Raw genomic sequence first — 20,789 nt, forward strand, 5'->3', positions numbered from 1 at the left:
GGTTCTTTACAGTAAGAACAGTTACAATGTGGGATTCATTACCCATGGAGACTGTGATGGCAGATACAATAGATTTGTTCAAAAAAAGGTTGGACATCTTTTTAGATGGGAAAGGTATACAGAGATATACCAAATAAGTATACATGGGAAGGATGTTGATCCAGCGATTAATCTGATTGCCAATTCTTGAAGTCAGGAAGGAATTTATTTTCCCCTTTATGAGATATCATTGGATGATATGACACTGGGGTTTGTGTTTGCCTTCCTCTGGATCAATAAGTAAGTATAGATATAGGATAAAATATCTGTTGTCTGAATATAGTATAGGGTGAACTTGATGGACGCATGTCTTTTTTCAACCTAATAATCTATATAACTCATAGGAAGGGGCACGTCGAGGCTGTGAGGAGATGCTCTTATAAGGGGGTTGTTCTTATAACAGGGGATCCCCCCATAGGAAGGGGCACGTCGGGGCTGTGAGGAGATGCTCTTGTAAGGGGGTTGTTCTTATAACGGGATCCCCCCATAGGAAGGGGCACGTCGGGGCTGTGAGGAGATGCTCTTGTAAGGGGGTTGTTCTTATAACAGGGGATCCCCCCATAGGAAGGGGCACGTCGAGGCTGTGAGGAGATGCTCTTGTAAGGGGGTTGTTCTTATAACAGGGGATCCCCCCATTGGAAGGGGCACGTCGGGGCTGTGAGGAGATGCTCTTATAACAGAGGAAACATTTTACAAATAACGCTCTTTATTGCCTGAAAATAAAGCCAGTTTGAGAAGCGGAGCTGGGAGTGATACAGACACATTGCGGGAGATTTAAACATGTCTGCTCCCATTGGGCTGCTCAGAGATGCAGCTTAGTGGTCATCTTTTAATCTCCCGCAAAGGGTGAAATGAGCTGATGCAGAGAGTAGTTGCACTATCACGCTGAGCCTTTCTGGAAGAGGTTAATGGAGCGATGCTCTGCAGGTTTGGCAGAGGAGGTTTTAATGGAGCTACACGCTGCAGGTCTCTGGCAGTTGAGGGGTTAAGGGAGCGATGTTCTGTAGGTCTCTGGCAGGGAAGGGGTTAATGATGTGATGGTCTGCAGGTCTCTGGCAAGGGGGGGTTAATGGAACAACTCTCTGCAGCCTCTGGCAGGGGAGGGGTTAATGGTGCAATGCTCTGCCGGTCTCTCTGGGAAGGGTTAATGGTGCAATGCTCTGCCGGGCTCTGGGAGGGTTTAATGGTGCAATGCTCTGCCGGTCTCTCTGGGAGGGGTTAATGGTGCAATGCTCTGCCGGTCTCTGGGAGGGGTTAATGGTGCAATGCTCTGCCGGTCTCTGGGAGGGTTTAATGGTGCAATGCTCTGTCAGTCTCTCTGGGAGAGGAGGGGTTAATGGTGCGATGCTCTGCAGATCTCTGGGAGGGGAGGGGTTAATGGTGCGATGCTCTGCAGGTCTCTGGAGCACAGACATTGCAGTATTACTTTGGCACAAATGACATTTACAAAGGTGAGAGGTAACAGGGTGAGGCGTGAGAGGTCACAGGGTGAGGGGTGAGAGGTCACAAGGTGAGGGATGGTGCAGCTCATGGTGAGGATTAACAGGACCCCCCCACCCGCAATCTGTGTATAATCTGATATATCCCCCGTGTATCCCACCCCCGTATAACCCCAAACTGCCCCCGAGACTCGGGCCACCTTCAGATCGACACCTCGTACTCCCGCGTGTCCTAAAAGAGAGAGACATTGTGATGGACAGCGGGCAGTGCCAGCCTCCCCCTCACACAGCAAGCAGTGCCAGCCTCCCCCTCACACAGCAGGCAGTGCCAGCCTCCCCCTCACACAGCGGGCAGTGACAGCCTCCCCCTCAAACACAGCGGGCAGTGCCAACCTCCCCTCACACACACAGTGGGCAGTGCCAGCCTCCCCCTCACACACAGCAGGCAGTGCCAGCCTCCCCCTCACACAGCAAGCAGTGCCAGCCTCCCCCTCACACAGCAGGCAGTGCCAGCCTCCCTCTCACACAGCGGGCAGTGACAGCCTCCCCCTCACACACAGCGGACAGTGCCAACCTCCCCTCACACACACAGTGGGCAGTGCCAGCCTCCCCCTCACACACAGCAGGCAGTGCCAGCCTCCCCCTCACACAGCGGGCAGTGACAGCCTCCCCCTCACACAGTAGACAGTGCCAGCCTCCCCCTCACACACAGGAAGGGGAGGAGCTGTGGGCCAAGATGGCGGCAGACCCTGGAGGAGGGAGAGGAGTGGGAACCAGGTCTCAAGCTAATCTGAATGAGGATATGAAAGTTTCACTGGAAGCTAAAGTGCAAGAACTTTTGCAAAAGAAAGAGTCAGAAAATGTGGAAAAAGAGATGAATGAAAATGTTGAGCAGAAAGAAGCTGAGATGGAGAATACTGAAAGTCCAGCTCAGAACCAGACGGGTAAGAGAACTGCGGCTAAAAACAGCTCAAGGTTTAGTGAAGCCAGGAATAAAAGGCAGGCAGAGCATGAGAAAAGGAGACTTGGGGTCACAGAAATTGTTATCCCACAAATTAGCAAGGACATACACACTAATGCACAGGTAAATACAGCTACACCTGAGACAGAGACCCTGCAAGCAACTGCACCTGACGCAGTGACCCCGCAAACAACTGTACCTGACGCAGTGACCCCGCAAACAACTGTACCTGACGCAGTGACCCCGCAAACAACTGTACCTGACGCAGTGACCCCGCAAACAACTGTACCTGACGCAGTGACCCTGCAAACAACTGTACCTGATGCAGTGACCCTGCATACAGCTGCACCGGAGACAGAGAAACTGCATACAACTGCACCTGATACAGAGAGACTACAAGCAGCTGAGGGGAGCAGACAGGTGCAGGAATTAGCAGCCACACCCAAGTCAGACACACAGCAAACAGCCCAGGTTGAGAGCCTGAATGATGCTGGCAATACACCTGAGACAGAGCAGCAAACAGCTCAGGCACAAGAAGAAGTGTCTGAAATAGAAATGGCTGAAGCAGTGGAGAACGCTGAAGCAGTTGAGGCTTTTGAGGCGCAAGAAATGGAGATTCCTAAAGTGGGAGAGAAATCCATACAGCCTGCAGCAGCATCAAAGCCCTTAGCAGAAACAGGAGCAGCAAAAGCAAAATCCTTAGCTGAAGCAGGAATGGCAGCAAAACCAACAGGAGCGGCCGAGCCAGCTCCCCCCCAGCAGTCAGCATGGAGTACAAGACGCCCAGGTACATCTTATATTTCATTTGATGATGCCAGAAAGCGCAGGAACGTAGTCAGACTACATTATTGGGGGGATATGGCTCCTATACCAGACAGATTTGTTGTAGGAAAAGACTTGATCAAAATTTCTCTTGGCTTCCAACCCAGTGCAGTGTATGCTTTGTTACATGCTCCTAATAGCAGGAACTATGAAGTCAGCTTTAAGACACCAGAAGGGCTAGAAAAATTCTGGTTTCGTTACAGAGAAGTGAAGGATAATCCAGAATGGAAATTCTTTAAAGTTATCCAGATATCTCGCCCTGTGACCGTGGAAGTGAATATTATCTTTGATATTGAGACTGTAGCGGTTGAAGATATATATTTTTGGCTGCAAAGACATTGTGATGTTCTGTCTGATCCAGTGAAAAGTATGGATGCTGAAGGTTTCTGGAATGGGGGCTACAAGTTTAAAGTTAAACTTAGATACACACACAATGTGGCATGTCACCTCCCAAACGCCATATATATAGGAAGGGATCGCGGGCGATGTTTTTATTGGGGACAGCCTAAAAAATGTTTTAAATGTGATTCCCCCAAGCACTTTAGCTCAGCATGTGACAAAATCAGGTGCACTTTGTGTGGTTCGATTGGTCATCACAGCTCTGAGTGTGACAAGGACATAGTCTGCAACCTGTGCTATAAATGTGGTCATTCCTTTAAAGATTGCCCAGAAGCCGAGCACAACCATTATACGCAGAATGAAATGTCTCGTGTACAGAATACAGCATCTCCTTGTGATAAAGAGAATACCACAGAGTCATCAGAAAGTCTTCAACTTACACCTGTGGAAGAGGTTTTAAAGTCTCTGGGTCTGACCTATACACTTCCAGCCCAAAGGGGGTCAGACGGAGAACAAAGGAGCGATCTGAGCAAAGATGGCGGCGAGTCCCGCAAAGATGGCGGCGAGTCCCGCAAAGATGGCGGCGAGTCCCGCAAAGATGGCGGCGAGTCCCGCAAAGATAGCGGCGAGTCCCGCAAAGATAGCGGCGAGTCCCGCAAAGATAGCGGCGAGTCCCGCAAAGATGGCGGCGAGTTCCGCAAAGATGGCGGCGAGTCCAGCAAAGATGGCGGCGAACCCCTGCAAAGATGGCGGCGAACCCCCGCAAAGATGGCGGCGAACCCCGCAAAGATGGCGACGAACCCCGCAAAGATGGCGGCGAACCCCGCAAAGATGACAATAATGAATGGGAAACAATAACAAGTAAAAACAAGACTGCCCAAACCAGCTCAGCTGGAAAGAAAACTACAGAAACTGTCCAAGAAGAGATCTCGCAGCACAATACATATGAGGTATTGGAGGAAAAGAGTTGGGGTGAAAAGATGGATGACGCAGACCCCGATATGTCGGACAGTCAGGCCTCACAGCAGTCAGGATCTATTCAGGACATTGAGATGGCCGGACCATCGAATAAGAGAAATCTGCCATCAGAGAGCCCCCCCGGGAGAAAGAAAATGGTCAAAAAGAAAAATGGTGCTAAAAAGAAAAAAAAAGGACGGTGATTGACTCACTAAATATGCCAAAGTGCCCCTCTCCGCTGAAAGTGGCAACTATTAATGTGAACAGTATTAAGACAAAAAAGACCAGGACTGAAGCCTTTACTATTCTAAAGGACTTTAATAATGAGGTTTTCTTTTTGCAGGAAACCCGCTTGACCACTACAAGTGACGTTTTTGTGTGTAGAAGGGACTGGATTTGGGGCCCCTCTTTCTGGTCCTTTGGACCAGATAAATGTGATGGTGTAGGCATTGTTTTCAAAGGGATTTCAGTTATTTGCAACAAATTAGTTGACATAATGCCTGGAAGGTGTCTTTTGTTAGATGTTAAAATTGAAGCTATTGATTACAGACTAATTAACATTTATGGTCCTCAAAGTAGAACCGAAAGAAAAGATTTGTTTTCTTTAATAAGGCCGTATTTACATACAGCGAAAATAGCCATTTTTGGCGGTGATTTTAATTGTGTCTCATATGTTCAGGATAGAGGGAAAACCAGAGACTGTATTCAGTATGACTCCATATTTCTGAACAATATGTGCACTCAGGATGGTTTGGTAGATGTCTTCAAGACACAAAACCCAAATAAAGCGGGGTATACATATATAAAAGGTGACTCTAAAAGTCGGATAGACAAAATATATGTAAAAAAACAAACAAAGTTTAATAATGTTATTTTAAAGCCTGTGGAGTTTTCGGATCACGCTCTGTTGGCGGTGACCCTAAATCTGGAAGAGTCTGGTGTGTCCGGGCCTGGTTATTGGAAATTTAACGCCAATATCCTAAAGTGTGATAAGACCGTGGCTAGGTGTAAAGATCTCCTGGAAGCCAGGTTAACATTAATAAGCTTGTATGAAAACTCTAGTGCATGGTGGGAGGAAACAAAACACGAAATGAAGGTGTTTTTCAAGAAGGAAGCGCATAATTATCATAGTTTGAAGTATAAAAAATATTTGTCACTCAGATTGAAATTATATCGCGCTTTTTCTGCAATACAAAGTGGGGAAGAGGTAAAGGCAGAATACATCCGTGACATAAAAGGACAAATGAAGGAGTTACAGTATAATCGCCTCTCCTCCCTGACCCATGAGGGGGAATGTGGGGATTTTACACGTTTCACACCTGATATTTTTGAGCAGTGTAAAGAAAGGAAACAGAAGAGAGCTTTATATGAGTTATGGGATGAAAAGCAGGAATCTGTCACAGATCCGGCGAAATTACTTGACTTGGTGTCTTCTTTTTATGAGAAGATATTTAATGGGAAAAAGATAGCAAAAAGCAACATTAATAAAGTTTTAAAACAATGTAATACACCTAAATTAGAACCAGAGGATTGTGCGGCCATAGTTTCCCCCATCTCTGTAACGGAGGTAGAAACAGCCATCAGATCCTTGGGAAAAAACAAAACTCCTGGTTCTGATGGCTTAACTTCCGAGTTCTATCAGTTTTTCTGTGAGGTTCTGAGCCCAGTACTGAGCGATCTGTACAATGAGGCTTTGAATGAGACCGGATTATCATCCTCGCAGTCTCAGTCCATATTAACTTTACTGTATAAAAAAGGTGACAGTAGAGATATAAAAAACTGGCGCCCAATAGCGTTATTGAATACGGATTATAAAATTCTAGCAAAGATTTTGTGTACCAGGTTGGGATCTGTAGCGGAAACGCTCATAAGTACGAGCCAGTCCTGTGGGATCCAAGGAAGGAAGATTGCCAACTCTCTTATAAGTGTCAGAGAGATATTTGAGCAGGCAAAAAGTGGGGCCTTAGAAGGTTACATTGTTAATTTAGATCAGGAGAAGGCCTTTGATAGAGTCAATCATTTGTATCTTTTTAGTGTCTTAGAGACTTATGGTTTGCCAACTCAGTTCATATCATGGTTGAAAACTCTATATGACAAAGCCGAAGGGAAACCAATTGTAAATGGCTGGATTGGATCCTGCTTTCATATTAGATCAGGAGTACGTCAAGGATGTCCACTCAGCCCCTTACTATATGTGTTTGCTATAGACCCTTTTTTACGTATGTTAGAAGATAATAGAGACATCCAGCCAATACCAAAGATTTGTATAAAATGTATAGCGTATGCAGATGATGTATCTATTCTAATAACATCAAGAAAATGTTATGAAAGTGTACTTTCTGAATTTAAAAAATACTCTGACATCTCAGATTCCCAGATAAATAAAAGTAAGTCCATTGCACTGTGGATAGGAAAAAAAGAAAATAAATTTGAGCTCCCATCTGGTATAAAGTACGAGCCTGAAAATATTCGCATTTTGGGGATCAAATTTAATAGTCAGGATTCTGGTGAGCAAAACTGGGAAGAAAAACTTGGCATATGCAAAGCCAAAGTTACCAGGTGGAAACATTGGAAATTTTCTTTTGAGAGCAGAATCAGGATTGTTAAAACTTTTTTGCTGCCTATTTTCATCTATTTAAGTTTTGTATTTCCCCCGCCTGAGAAAGTTGTAGTTTCTTTAAATAATTTGTTTTTTTCAGATGCTGTGGGGAAACAGACTCAATTTAGTGAGCAGACACATCACTTGCAGGCCTAGAAATAAGGGAGGTCTTAATATGGTGAACCCGGAGTTATTTTTTAATTTAGTATTCCTATGTTTTAATTTTCAGGGAATTTTCTCACAAAGTATATGGAGAAATTCTTTTAAGGAATGGTTGTCACCGCTGTTTGACAAATGGTTTGAGGGGGGAAATATCAAAAGAATGACTCAAAATATTGGATATTTACCGCCATATATTATTCGGATGGTTAAAGTTATTAGAAAATTACAAATAACTAGGACTGAAATGGAACAGCTTTCAAGGAAGCAGCTCTATAAAAGTATTCTAGAGAGAACACCCCCAATAAGCCTGGAGCTAAGACAATGCCCTGAGACCAGCCATGATGTGGTATTAAAGCAACTTGTTGATCCCAGATTACCGCAGAAAATGAGCGATGTCTCGTGGTTATTATTTCATAGTAAAATGTATGTCAGGCAGAATTTAAAATACAGGAATGTTGATGATAGGAATTGTCCACGGGAAAACTGTAATGTTTTAGAAACCATGGAGCATTTTTTATTGCAATGTCCATTTTCTTTATTTTTATGGAAAAAAATTGCAAGTCATCTAAAAATCCCTATTTTGTCCAAACAGAGCTACCCCCAAGTAGCATACGGACTCTTTCCAGAAACCCAGAAACAGCATCACAATAGGACCTTGTGGCTGATTAACGTGATATCTATATACCATTTATGGAACGCTAGATGTATGGTATCGCTAAAAAAGTATGTGATGCCGGCAGAAATAATTCTGAGTCACATTGTGTCGGATATAACGAGCGTTCGGCAGAGGGAATCTGAGAGGTTGGAGAGAAATGTGTTTAAATCTCTTTGGAAAGGAATCTCTGTAATATAAATGTAATGTGTATGTGATTCTCTGGATGCTATTCTGTAAGTATTGTGTGTATTTGTAAATAATTGTATTTTGTATTTAAATAAAAAAGATTCCCCTCACACACAGTGGCAGTGCCAGCCTCACACTCACACAGTGGCAGTGCCAGCCTCCCCCTCACACACAGTGGCAGTGCCAGCCTCACACTCACACAGTGGCAGTGCCAGCCTCCCCCTCACACACAGTGGCAGTGCCAGCCTTCCCCTCACACACAGTGGCAGTGCCAGCCTTCCCCTCACACACAGTGGCAGTGCCAGCCTTCCCCTCACACACAGTGGCAGTGCCAGCCTTCCCCTCACACACAGTGGCAGTGCCAGCCTCCCCCTCACACTCACAGTGGCAGTGCCAGCCTCACACTCTCAGTGGCAGTGCCAGCCTCCCCCTCACTCACAGCAGGCAGTGCCAGACACACACTCTCAGGGGCAGTGCCAGCCTCACACTTACCCCGGCCTCGTATAACGGGTTGTTAAAATCTGATTCCACGGTAATCGGACTGTACGAGTGAGAGGTCGGGAAGGAGAAGCCAAAGAGTGATTTCCCCTGAAACCTGCGGAAGGAAGGAATCAATACGGACAGCACGAGGGGGGACGCGTTCCGCGGGACCCCTCCGCACCTTGTCATGTTTCAGTATAAGCTTCCCCCTAATAATATCCCCCCCCCGCCCCCCTCCATCGCCTTCATTTCAACTTCTCAATGTGGAGCAGTTATCTTGGTGTTTCTCGTCCCTGACGCGTTTCACTTTCCTCGCACTGCGTGGGGACCGCATGTTCAGAGGGATCGTTTTTCAGCAGTTCTGTATGGCAACGGCTTTTAAATATATGGATTACACACACACACACACATACACACTTACACACTCACTCTCCTACACTCACACACTCTCACACAGACACTCACACACACTCACACTTTATAATCACAAACAGTAAGTCATTAAAAAAAATATATACAGTAAAAATACGACCAATATTTTTACACTCTTCTGTTGCTGCTTTCACCCTTGCAGTGCTTAAGGGGTTAATTATGTAGATTAAGGGCGGCCCACGGTGTGTGTGTGTATGTGTGCATATATAACAAAGCGAATCTGATTGGTGGGTCGGTGCCTGCCCCGCCCACAGCACTGGCCAATGGCTAACTCACTTGGTGTAGTAGATGTAGATTCCACCAATCAGCAGGACGACCAGGATGATTGGCAGGAAGATGGCCAGCGCGATGTTCCCGCCCTCCATCTGGTGGGAGGGGTCTGTCGTCTGGGTGACTGCGGGAAGAAGAGAACGGACAAGGAAATTGACCAATCACAGCCCTGCAGGGCTTCTCTGGCAGCCAATGGGATTTCATGGGGACCACGAACCTCAGAAACAGAGGGGGATGATGTTTAATGACGAACAGTGACAGGAAATAACATTGTATGGTGCGAACAGGGGCAGAAAGTGAGGTTTCATGCCACGCAGGAAGTGATGTCAGGGCAACAGGAAATGATGTCAAGATGCGGCCAGCAGGTCTTTGTGATGCGACAGTGGTGATGATTTAACTGGACAGGATGCGCATGGACAGGAAGTGATGTCATGGCAGCAAGTGCATTTCCCCCCGATGTTAGTAACTCAGACCTTCCAACTTCCTGTCGTCCAGGAGCTCCTCGTATGCAACTAAGAGAGAAACAAGAGCCCCGATCAGCGCGTCCCCCTCTGTGTCACCCTGCGGGGGGAGGGACATGTCCAATACGTGTCACCCTGGGAAAGGAGACAATCTGCCATCGGACGGGGTCACAGTGGCAGGGGAGGGACAGACTCCGTGTCCCTTCTGTGCCACCGTGTGACCCAGCGGAGACATTCCGTCGGCCATAGGTCCTTTCTAATCCCTGTGTCACCCTACGGTGAGGCTCGTACGCCCCTTTTCTTGGTGTGAGGGGCGAGCCCCGTGGTTACAGGGGACCCGCGCTCTCCCCCACTGCAGTGAAAGTGATTGCCACGGGAGAGCGCAGGGCCTCCGAAACTCTCTTACCACCTCCGGCGGCATCTCCGCCCCATGGCCCTATCATCATGGCTCCGCAGCGCCACATTGCCATGGCAACGTGACACCATTGGACGTCGCAGAGCCATGATGACTGGACCATGGAGGAGGAGATGCCGCCGGAGAAGGTAAGCGCCGATTACCCGCACATGTGCCTGCACCGAGCTTCGCAAACATCCCATCCCATATTGGTGTCACCGTTATAGGAGAAGGACAGGTTGAATGGGTCACAGGTCCCCTCTGTCACCCTGCGGGGGGAGGGACAGATCGCATGGGTCGCTGTCACCGTTATAGGGGAATGACAGGTTGAATGGGTCACAGGTCCCCTCTGTCACCCTGCGGGGGGGGGGGACAGATCGCATGGGTCGCTGTCACCATTATAGGGGAAGGACAGGTTGAATGGGTCACAGGTCCCCTCTGTCACCCTGCGGGGGGAGGGACAGATCGCATGGGTCGCTGTCACCGTTATAGGTGAAGGACAGGTTGAATGGGTCACAGGCCCCCTCTGTCACCCTGCGGGGGGAGGGACAGATCGCATGGGTCGCTGTCACCATTATAGGGGAAGGACAGGTTGAATGGGTCACAGGTCCCCTCTGTCACCCTGCGGGGGGGGGGGGGGGACAGATCGCATGGGTCGCTGTCACCATTATAGGGGAAGGACAGGTTGAATGGGTCACAGGTCCCCTCTGTCACCCTGCGGGGGGAGGGACAGATCGCATGGGTCGCTGTCACCGTTATAGGTGAAGGACAGGTTGAATGGGTCACAGGCCCCCTCTGTCACCCTGCGGGGGGGGGGGGACAGATCGCATGGGTCGCTGTCACCATTATAGGGGAAGGACAGGTTGAATGGGTCACAGGTCCCCTCTGTCACCCTGCGGGGGGAGGGACAGATCGCATGGGTCGCTGTCACCATTATAGGGGAAGGACAGGTTGAATGGGTCACAGGTCCCCTCTGTCACCCTGCGGGGGGAGGGACAGATCGCATGGGTCGCTGTCACCATTATAGGGGAAGGACAGGTTGAATGGGTCACAGGTCCCCTCTATCACGCTGCGGGGGGGGGGGGGGACCGGTCGCATGGGTCGCTGTCACCGTTATAGGAGAAGGACAGGTTGCATGGGGCATAGATGCCCTCTGTCACGCTGCTTTGGGACAGATCGCATGGGTCGCTGTCACCGTTATAGGAGAAGGACAGGTTGCATGGGACATAGATCCCCTCTGTCACGCTGCGGGGGGGGGGGGGGGGGACAGATCGCATGGGTCGCTGTCACCGTTAAAGGGCTAGGACAGGTTGAATGGGACATAGATCCCCTCTGTCACCCTGCGGGGGGAGGGAGAAGCAGACTGACCTTTGCAGAGGGGGGGCTGGCTGGTCCACTGCGAGGGGTGCCCGGGGACACAGGTGATAGTGACCTCTCCTATAAGCTCGAACCCCTCATAGCAGAAGAAACGCAGGGCCTCGCCCGCCTGGTAGTGATGTTTGTAGAGCGTTTGGTACCCGTTCTCCGGGACGCCCGGGTTCAGGCAGGGCTCATACTTCACTGAAAAGCACAATACAATGCATCATCATAGGGAGGGTGACACCCTGTGGTCACTGTGTGTATTGCATATTATATTCCCTATGGGTATCACAGAGTGAGGGTGACACCCTGTGGTCACTGTATGTATTGCATATTATATTCCCTATGGGTATCAGAGTGAGGGTGACACCCTGTGGTCACTGTATGTATTGCATATTATAATCCCTATGGGTATCACAGAGTGAGGGACACCCTGTGGTCACTGAATGTATTGCATATTATAATCCCTATGGGTATCACAGAGTGAGGGACACCCTGTGGTCACTGTATGTATTGCATATTATATTCCCTATGGGTATCAGAGTGAGGGTGACACCCTGTGGTCACTGTATGTATTGCATATTATAATCCCTATGGGTATCACAGAGTGAGGGACACCCTGTGGTCACTGTATGTATTGCATATTATAATCCCTATGGGTATCACAGAGTGAGGGACACCCTGTGGTCACTGTATGTATTGCATATTATATTCCCTATGGGTATCAGAGTGAGGCTGACACCCTGTGGTCACTGTATGTATTGCATATTATATTCCCTATGGGTATCAGAGTGAGGGTGACACCCTGTGGTCACTGTATGTATTGCATATTATATTCCCTATGGGTATCAGAGTGAGGGTGACACCCTGTGGTCACTGTATGTATTGCATATTATATTCCCTATGGGTATCAGAGTGAGGGTGACACCCTGTGGTCACTGTGTATTGCATATTATAATCCAAATGGCTATTAATCTAGTCTTCCATCCCTTTCACTGCCTACATTGCATCTCTCTTTGTGTTATTATACCACTCTGTTTGTTATTATGGCCATTGCCAAACAAATTGCGTCCATAGTCAACTCTATCCTGTCTACAGGCCATATCCCTAAAACCTGGAAAACTGCCAGAGTTGTCCCAATCTTCAAAAGTGGGGACAAAAACACTGTCTCAAACTACAGGCCAATCTCACTTCTCCCAATTCTATCCAAAGTCATGGAAAAATGTGTCCACTCCCAATTAAGCGATTTCTACACCAAGACAAATTTCCCTAGCCAATTCCAATCTGACTTTCGTCCCAAACACTCCACCGTAACTACCCTGCTAAAAGTTTGCAATGAGATCCAGTGTGGAATGGAACGGGGACAACTCACTGGTGCAGTATTCCTAGATTTTGCAAAGGCTTTTGACACAGCTGATCATGCTATCCTGCTTAACAAACTCCAGAGCTCTGGAATAGGGAAACATGCTTTAAACTGGTTTCAGTCCTACCTATCAGGAAGATCCCAACATGTGTCCATCTCAGGCTCTAACTCCAACCCCCTGGATATCACCTGTGGTGTCCCGCAAGGCTCTGTTCTGGGGCTCCTACTCTTCTCAGTGTTCATTAATGATCTTCCCACAGCTTGTAAGGAAGCCTCAATACACATGTATGCAGATGACACAATTCTATATGCACACAGCCATAGCCTCTCTGACCTTCAACACATACTTCAGTCTGACTTTTTGAGACTCGAAAACTGGATTTCCCAAAACAAACTGTTTTTAAACACTGACAAGACTGTAACAATGGTATTTGGGACCAAGACTAAATTTGTAAAGCTTCCAGTGACTGAGCTCCACATTAGAACCAACGCTAAAACCACCCTAACTTCTGTTACTAGTTTTAAATACCTGGGCATATGGTTTGACTCCCACTTAACATTCGGGATGCACATTGATACCCTGACAACCAAGACCTATGCCAAACTAGGGGTACTTTACAGGAACAAATCCTCCCTAAGTCTCCTGGTCAGAAAGCGTATTGCACAGCAGATGCTAATGCCAATTATTGACTATGGAGACATAGTATATGGCTCGGCTCCTCAAATCCACCATAGCAAACTTGACACCCTCTACAATTCAATTTGTCGTTTTGTTCTCCAATGCAACTACAACACACATCACTGCGAAATGCTCAAAGAACTAGATTGGTCGGCACTAGAGTCTAGGCGCAAAGTTCACCTTTCCTGTCTTGCCTTTAAATTCTTCATGGGCAAGCTACCCAGCTACCTGAACAAGCTCCTCACCCCTACCACATGCAGCACCTATCGCCTGAGATCAGACTCCAAAAGACTGTTCATGGTCCCAAGGCTCAACAAAGTATCCGGCCGCTCCTCCTTCTCTTACCGTGCACCCCAAAACTGGAACAACCTACCAGAGACTCTCACATCCACCACCAGTTTAAGTTCTTTCAAATCTAAGGCTGTCTCACACTTTAACCTGGTCTGTAACTGTTTCATACGCTCATAATATATATTTTCTTTAACTGTGCACGCAATGTCTTGTATATAATGTATACCCTGCTCATTTATGTAACTGTACTTGTAACCATGTATTATTTGTTTTACTCTGTGCCCAGGACATACTGAAAACGAGAGGTAACTCTCAATGTATTACTTCCTGGTAAAATATTTTATAAATAAATAAATAAATTATATCACTCTGCGTGTTATTATATCTGTTTGTTATTATATCTGTTTGTTATTATATCTCTCTGCATGTTATATCTCTCTGCGTGTTATTATATCTCTCTGCGTGTTATTATATCGCTCTGTGTGTTATATCTACCTACGTGTTATTACATCTCTCTGTGTGTTATTATATCTCTCTGCGTGTTATTATATCTCTCTGCGTGTTATTATATCTCTCTGCGTGTTATTATATCTCTGCGTGTTATTATATCTCTCTGCGTGTTATTATATCGCTCTGTGTGTTATATCTACCTACGTGTTATTACATCTCTCTGCGTGTTATTATATCTCTCTGCGTGTTATTATCTCTGCTTGTTATATCTCCCTACGTGTTATTTCATCTCTATGCGTGTTATTATATCTCTCTGCGTGTTATTATATCTCTCTGCGTGTTATTATATCACTCTGCGTGTTATTATCTCTCTGCGTGTTATTATATATCTCTGCGTGTTATTATATCTCTCTGCGTGTTATTATCTCTGCATGTTATATCTCTCTACGTGTTATTACATCTCTCTGCGTGTTATTATATCTCTCTGCGTGTTATTATATCTCTCTGCGTGTTATTATATCGCTCTGCGTGTTATTACATCTCTCTGCGTGTTATTACATCTCTCTGCGTGTTATTATATCTCTCTGCGTGTTATTATATCTCTCTGCGTGTTATTATATCGCTCTGCGTGTTATTACATCTCTCTGCGTGTTATTACATCGCTCTGCGTGTTATTATATCGCTCTGCGTGTTATTATATCTCTCTGCGTGTTATTACATCGCTCTGCGTGTTATTACATTGCTCTGCGTGTTATTACATCGCTCTGCGTTTTATTACATCGCTCTGCGTGTTATTGCATCGCTCTGCGTGTTATTACATCGCTCTGTGTGTTATTACATTGCTCTGCGTGTTGTTACATGTCTGCGTGTTAGTAGAACATGTCACTCACAGACACACTTGGGGATACGGTCACTCCACTTTGGGGTTCCCGTGTCGCGGTTGTAGCAGGTTAGCGTCCGGCTCCCCTCGAGCGTGTACCCATCATTGCAGGAATACTGCACATGCGAGCCGATGGGGAAGCGTGGATCAGACACGCGACGAAGCCCGTTCCCGATCTCCCCGGGGTCTGCGCAGTTCAGAACTAGAGGGCGAGGCACAGTGTATATAACAGTGTGTATATGTGTATGTGTATATGTGTGTATATGTGTATATAACAGTGTGTATATGTGTATATGAGTGTGTATATTTGTATATAACAGTGTGTATATGTGTATATAACAGTGTGTATATGTGTATATAACAGTGTGTATATTTGTATATAACAGTGTGTATATGTGTATATAACAGTGTGTATATTTGTATATAACAGTGTGTATATTTGTATATAACAGTGTGTATATGTGTATATAACAATGTATATGTGTATATAACAGTGTGTATATTTGTATATAACAGTGTGTATATGTGTATATAACAGTGTGTATATGTGTATATAACAGTGTGTATATGTGTATATAACAGTGTGTATATGTGTATATAACAGTGTGTATATGTGTATATAACAGTGTGTATATGTATATATAACAGTGTGTATATAACAGTGTGTATATGTGTATATAACAGTGTGTATATTTGTATATAACAGTGTGTATATGTGTGTATATGTGTATATAACAGTGTGTATATTTGTATATAACAGTGTGTATATGTGTGTATATGTGTATATAACAGTGTGTATATTTGTATATAACAGTGTGTATATGTGTGTATATGTGTATATAACAGTGTGTATATTTGTATATAACAGTGTGTATATGTGTGTATATGTGTATATAACAGTGTGTATATTTGTATATAACAGTGTGTATATGTGTGTATATGTGTATATAACAGTGTGTATATTTGTATATAACAGTGTGTATATGTGTGTATATGTGTATATAACAGTGTGTATATGTGTATATAACAGTGTGTATATGTGTATATAACAGTGTGTATATGTGTATATAACAGTGTGTATATGTGTATATAACAGTGTGTATATGTGTATATAACAGTGTGTATATGTGTATATAACAGTGTGTATATGTGTATATAACAGTGTGTATATGTGTATATAACAGTGTGTATATGTGTATATAACAGTGTGTATATTTGTATATAACAGTGTGTATATGTGTGTATATGTGTATATAACAGTGTGTATATTTGTATATAACAGTGTGTATATGTGTGTATATGTGTATATAACAGTGTGTATATTTGTATATAACAGTGTGTATATGTGTGTATATGTGTATATAACAGTGTGTATATGTGTATATAACAGTGTGTATATGTGTATATAACAGTGTGTATATGTGTATATAACAGTGTGTATATGTGTATATAACAGTGTGTATATGTGTATATAACAGTGTGTATATGTGTATATAACAGTGTGTATATATATCGTTGTATAAAAGTGTGTGTAGATCTAGATAAACAGACAGGCAGATTACAGATGGATAAACTGTGGCCACATTTAAAATGGCGGATCCTGGTGTGCACGATGGAGGTGGGCGGGGCTCACTTTTCTCGCAGGTGGGGGGGGCGTTGCTCCAGGAAAGGTCCCACTGGCAGGTGAGGATGTCGGAGCCGCTGATGTCGTAACCGGGCTCGCACTGGTAGGTCACCACGGTGCCACGGATGAGATCTGGGTGTGAGGACGTCTTCCAACCAAACTGCACCTCGGGAAGCGCCGAGCATGTGTCATTCCGGGGGACCTCTGAGCGAGGGGGGCGGAGGGCAGGAGAGGGGGGAGGGCGAGAGGAGAGAAGGTTAGAGGGGAGAGAGGAACATGTGTCATTCCGGGGGACCTCTGAGCGAGGGGGGGGAGGGCAGGAGAGGGGGGAGGGCGAGAGGAGAGAAGGTTAGAGGGGAGAGAGGAACATGTGTCATTCCGGGGGACCTCTGAGCGAGGGGGGGGAGGGCAGGAGAGGGGGAAGGGGGAGAGGAGAGAAGGTTAGAGGGGAGAGAGGAGCATGTGTCATTCCGGGGGACCTCTGAGCGAGGGGGGGAGGGCAGGAGAGGGGGGAGGGCGAGAGGAGAGAAGGTTAGAGGGGAGAGAGGAGCATGTGTCATTCCCGGGGACCTCTGAGCGAGGGGGGGGGCAGGAGAGGGGGGAGGGCGAGAGGAGAGAAGGTTAGAGGGGAGAGAGGAGCAGGAGAGGGGAAAGGGCGAGAGTAGAGAAGGTTAGGGAGGAGAGGGGAAAGGGTGAGAGGAGAGAAGGTTAGGGAGGAGAGGGGGAAGGGTGAGAGGAGAGAAGGTAAGGGAGGAGAGGGGGAGAGAGGAGCAGGAGAGGGGAAGGGTGAGAGGAGAGAAGGTTAGAGGGGAGAGAGGAGCAGGAGAGGGGAAAGGGCGAGAGGAGAGGGGGAAGGGTGAGAGGAGAGAAGGTTAGGGAGGAGAGGGGGAGAGAGGAGCAGGAGAGGGGAAGGGGGAGAGGAGAGAAGGTTAGGGAGGAGAGGGGAAAGGGTGAGAGGAGAGAAGGTTAGGGAGGAGAGGGGGAAGGGTGAGAGGAGAGAAGGTAAGGGAGGAGAGGGGGAGAGAGGAGCAGGAGAGGGGAAGGGTGAGAGGAGAGAAGGTTAGAGGGGAGAGAGGAGCAGGAGAGGGGAAAGGGCGAGAGGAGAGGGGGAAGGGTGAGAGGAGAGAAGGTTAGGGAGGAGAGGGGGAGAGAGGAGCAGGAGAGGGGAAGGGGGAGAGGAGAGAAGGTTAGGGAGGAGAGGGGAAAGGGCGAGAGGAGAGAAGGTTAGGGAGGAGAGGGGGAAGGGTGAGAGGAGAGAAGGTAAGGGAGGAGAGGGGGAGAGAGGAGCAGGAGAGGGGAAGGGTGAGAGGAGAGAAGGTTAGGGAGGAGAGGGGGAAGGGCGAGAGGAGAGAAGGTAAGGGAGGAGAGGGGTGGAGAGAAGCAGGAGAGGGGAAAGGGTGAGAGGAGAGAAGGTTAGGGGGGAGGGAGGTGCAGGAGACAGAGAAGGGCGAGAGGAGAGAAGGTTAGGGAGGAGAGCGGGAGAGAGGAGCAAGAGAGGGGAAGGGTGAGAGGAGAGAAGGTTAGGGGGGAGGGAGGAGCAGGAGACAGGAAAGGGCGAGAGGAGAGAAGGTTAGGGAGGAGAGGGGGAGAGAGGATCAGGAGACAGGGAAGGGCGAGAGGAGAGAAGGTTAGGGAGTAGAGGGGGAGAGAGGTGCAGGAGAGGGGGAAGGGGGAGAGAAGGTTAGGGAGGAGAGGTGGAGAGAGGTGAAGGAGAGGGGGAGAGAGGAGTTGTAAGGCCGATAGAGGGGCTGTGACACGTCATGAGATAGACATGTGGATGATAGAGCGACTTCAACCACATCACTTGCGTGATCAAGCCGCGGTCTGTGGATAATAGATCCCCCTTGTACCCCTCTGTGAGGATGAAGGATCTTGTGGCTGTAGACAACAGACCCCAAGTCTGCGGGGCGATGGAGCTGGTGTCTGTATGCAATGGAGACTGGACTTGCGAGCAATGGAGAACAGGTCTGCATGAGATGGAGCCCGGGTCTGCGGGTGACGGAGCCCGGGTCTGCGGGTGACGGAGCCCGGGTCTGCGGGTGACGGAGACCGGGTCTGCGGGTGACGGAGACCGGGTCTGCGGGTGACGGAGCCTGGGTCTGCATGAGATGGAGTCCGGGTCTGCGGGTGATGGAGCCCGGGTCTGCGGGTGACGGAGCCCGGGTCTGCGGGTGACGGAGCCCGGGTCTGTGTGAGATGGAGCCCGATGTGACAGTGAGGGGGTAACCAGGCTCAATTATAAAGGTTAAGCCCACTTGGTTTCCCCTGATCCGTGTTTTGGGATCCTAGAGTGTCAGCTCTTGGGCCCGAGCATTGTGTACGCATTACTGTGACTGTGTGCAAAATATGTGACAATTGCCATTTTTTGTGTTTTACCTTTTCCAGAGGTGCTGGGACCGGGGGGTGTTCAGGAGGTAAGTTTCAGGGAGGGGTTTGCCGGAGAAAGTCTTTGCAGATTGTGGCTACGTATCGGGGTTCTCAAGTTATGAGTTACCCCAGAAATGTATCTGGGAATCAAGTGAGCTTCTCGGATACGTAGAAGCCCAGGTCCGGTCAGACCCATCCTGAAAACGTTACTGCCACTCACCACTAGGACGTCCTGCTTCAGCATAAACCAGGAAAGGGTCAAATGAGGCACAGGACTCCCTAGGATAAAGGGACACTGGCCAAGTAATGCCCAGGTACCCTGAATCCAGTATAGGGGTGCAGGGGGGCTACTCCAATTAGGTATCAGACTGAGAGGGTTTTATTAAGATGAGGCTGTGCGAGCTTTAAAAGTGAAGTTAAAATGTTGAAAGATCCAGTTGCTGTGTGTAAGAAATGAGTACCAGGGTACGGGGAACCGGTTAGGTTTACACTCTACGGCATACATCCAAAACTAACACATTTTAGCAGCAGAATGTATATATTTTTATATATGTATATATATGTATATTTTTAGGCAGCGGTGTTTTAAAATATGTTTAAACTTTATGCATGAAATCAAACCGGATCTGTTGTCCTGCAAAGACTCAGAGGGGGGCTTAGGGCTGGGACCCGCTGCGTCCGGCGGCGCGGGCGGCCGCGCGAGCGTTCCCCACCAGCAGGGGAATCCTCCCGAGCCGGTCCCAGTCCCCCCTCGCTGACGGCTCACTACGCATTGTGACGCGTCAGCCGCCAGGGGATGTAAGAAAATTGTGATCCCGAGCGGTGACGCGTCACGTGGTGCGCTGATGAGCCAATCAGCGGCGGGAGCTGGAGCTGTCCTCAGACAGCTTCCTACTCAAGGTAGTGTGTGTGTGTGTGTGTTTTGTGGCAGAAGGGGGAGGGAGCTGCTTACCTTACAGCAGCCTGCAGCATCTCCCTCCTGCAGCCCGAGCCCGTGGAGGGAGGGGAGTAGCGGGTCCCTCCGCTCAAGCCATGCCCCCCCCCTCCCACTCCCGCCCACCTCCCGCTCCCTACAGACCGCATATCGCGGTCTGTGTCTGTCAGCGCCCCGCCTGTCAGCAGTGCGGGCGCGCTGACTGAGGGAGCGGGGCCTTAGCCTTATGGCTACGAGATCAAAAGGACATTTGTCCTAGAGGTGTGATCCCTTTTGTTAGCAGGAAAGGCTAAATGAAGCACCAATATCCTCAATTCAAAGGATTCCTGTAACCTAGCCCATACTTAGTGGCATGGAGCCAGTGGGGGGTTTGAATACTGAATGAGCAAAGATGGTGGTTTGTGCACATGCTCTCTCACTGTTCTGAGGCCAGGTGTTGCCAATCTGGCAAAGTGTGTGAGTTGCCAGGGTTGAAATTCCCATGCCATTGGTTGGAGGACAAGCTGTGGAACTACCTCTCCTAAAAGGGTATAAGACAGCTAGCCCCATCCCAGAACTCTCTCTGGTGTGTTTCCATCTTGTAAGAAGTTCCCAGAATTCCAAGCTCTGAGTAAGTCGTCTAAATTTCTCAGAGGCTAAGTGCCCA

General features: G+C 47.7%; 1 protein-coding gene across 1 annotated transcript in view; it reads right to left on the reverse strand.

The window, feature by feature from the left end:
- Nucleotides 1–727: 727 nt before the first annotated feature.
- Nucleotides 728–20,789, reverse strand: part of SEZ6L2 (seizure related 6 homolog like 2) — a 46,271-nt gene continuing 26,209 nt past the window's right edge. Inside the window, 7 exon segments of the mRNA XM_075581274.1 lie at nucleotides 728–1,710; nucleotides 8,652–8,754; nucleotides 9,348–9,465; nucleotides 9,815–9,853; nucleotides 11,565–11,756; nucleotides 15,229–15,420; nucleotides 16,852–17,046. Of these exon segments, the coding sequence (XP_075437389.1) occupies nucleotides 1,681–1,710; nucleotides 8,652–8,754; nucleotides 9,348–9,465; nucleotides 9,815–9,853; nucleotides 11,565–11,756; nucleotides 15,229–15,420; nucleotides 16,852–17,046 (869 nt within the window). The 3' untranslated portion in view covers nucleotides 728–1,680.

The sequence above is a fragment of the Ascaphus truei genome, unplaced genomic scaffold (assembly GCF_040206685.1).
Source record: "Ascaphus truei isolate aAscTru1 unplaced genomic scaffold, aAscTru1.hap1 HAP1_SCAFFOLD_1186, whole genome shotgun sequence".
NCBI lineage: Eukaryota > Metazoa > Chordata > Amphibia > Anura > Ascaphidae > Ascaphus > Ascaphus truei.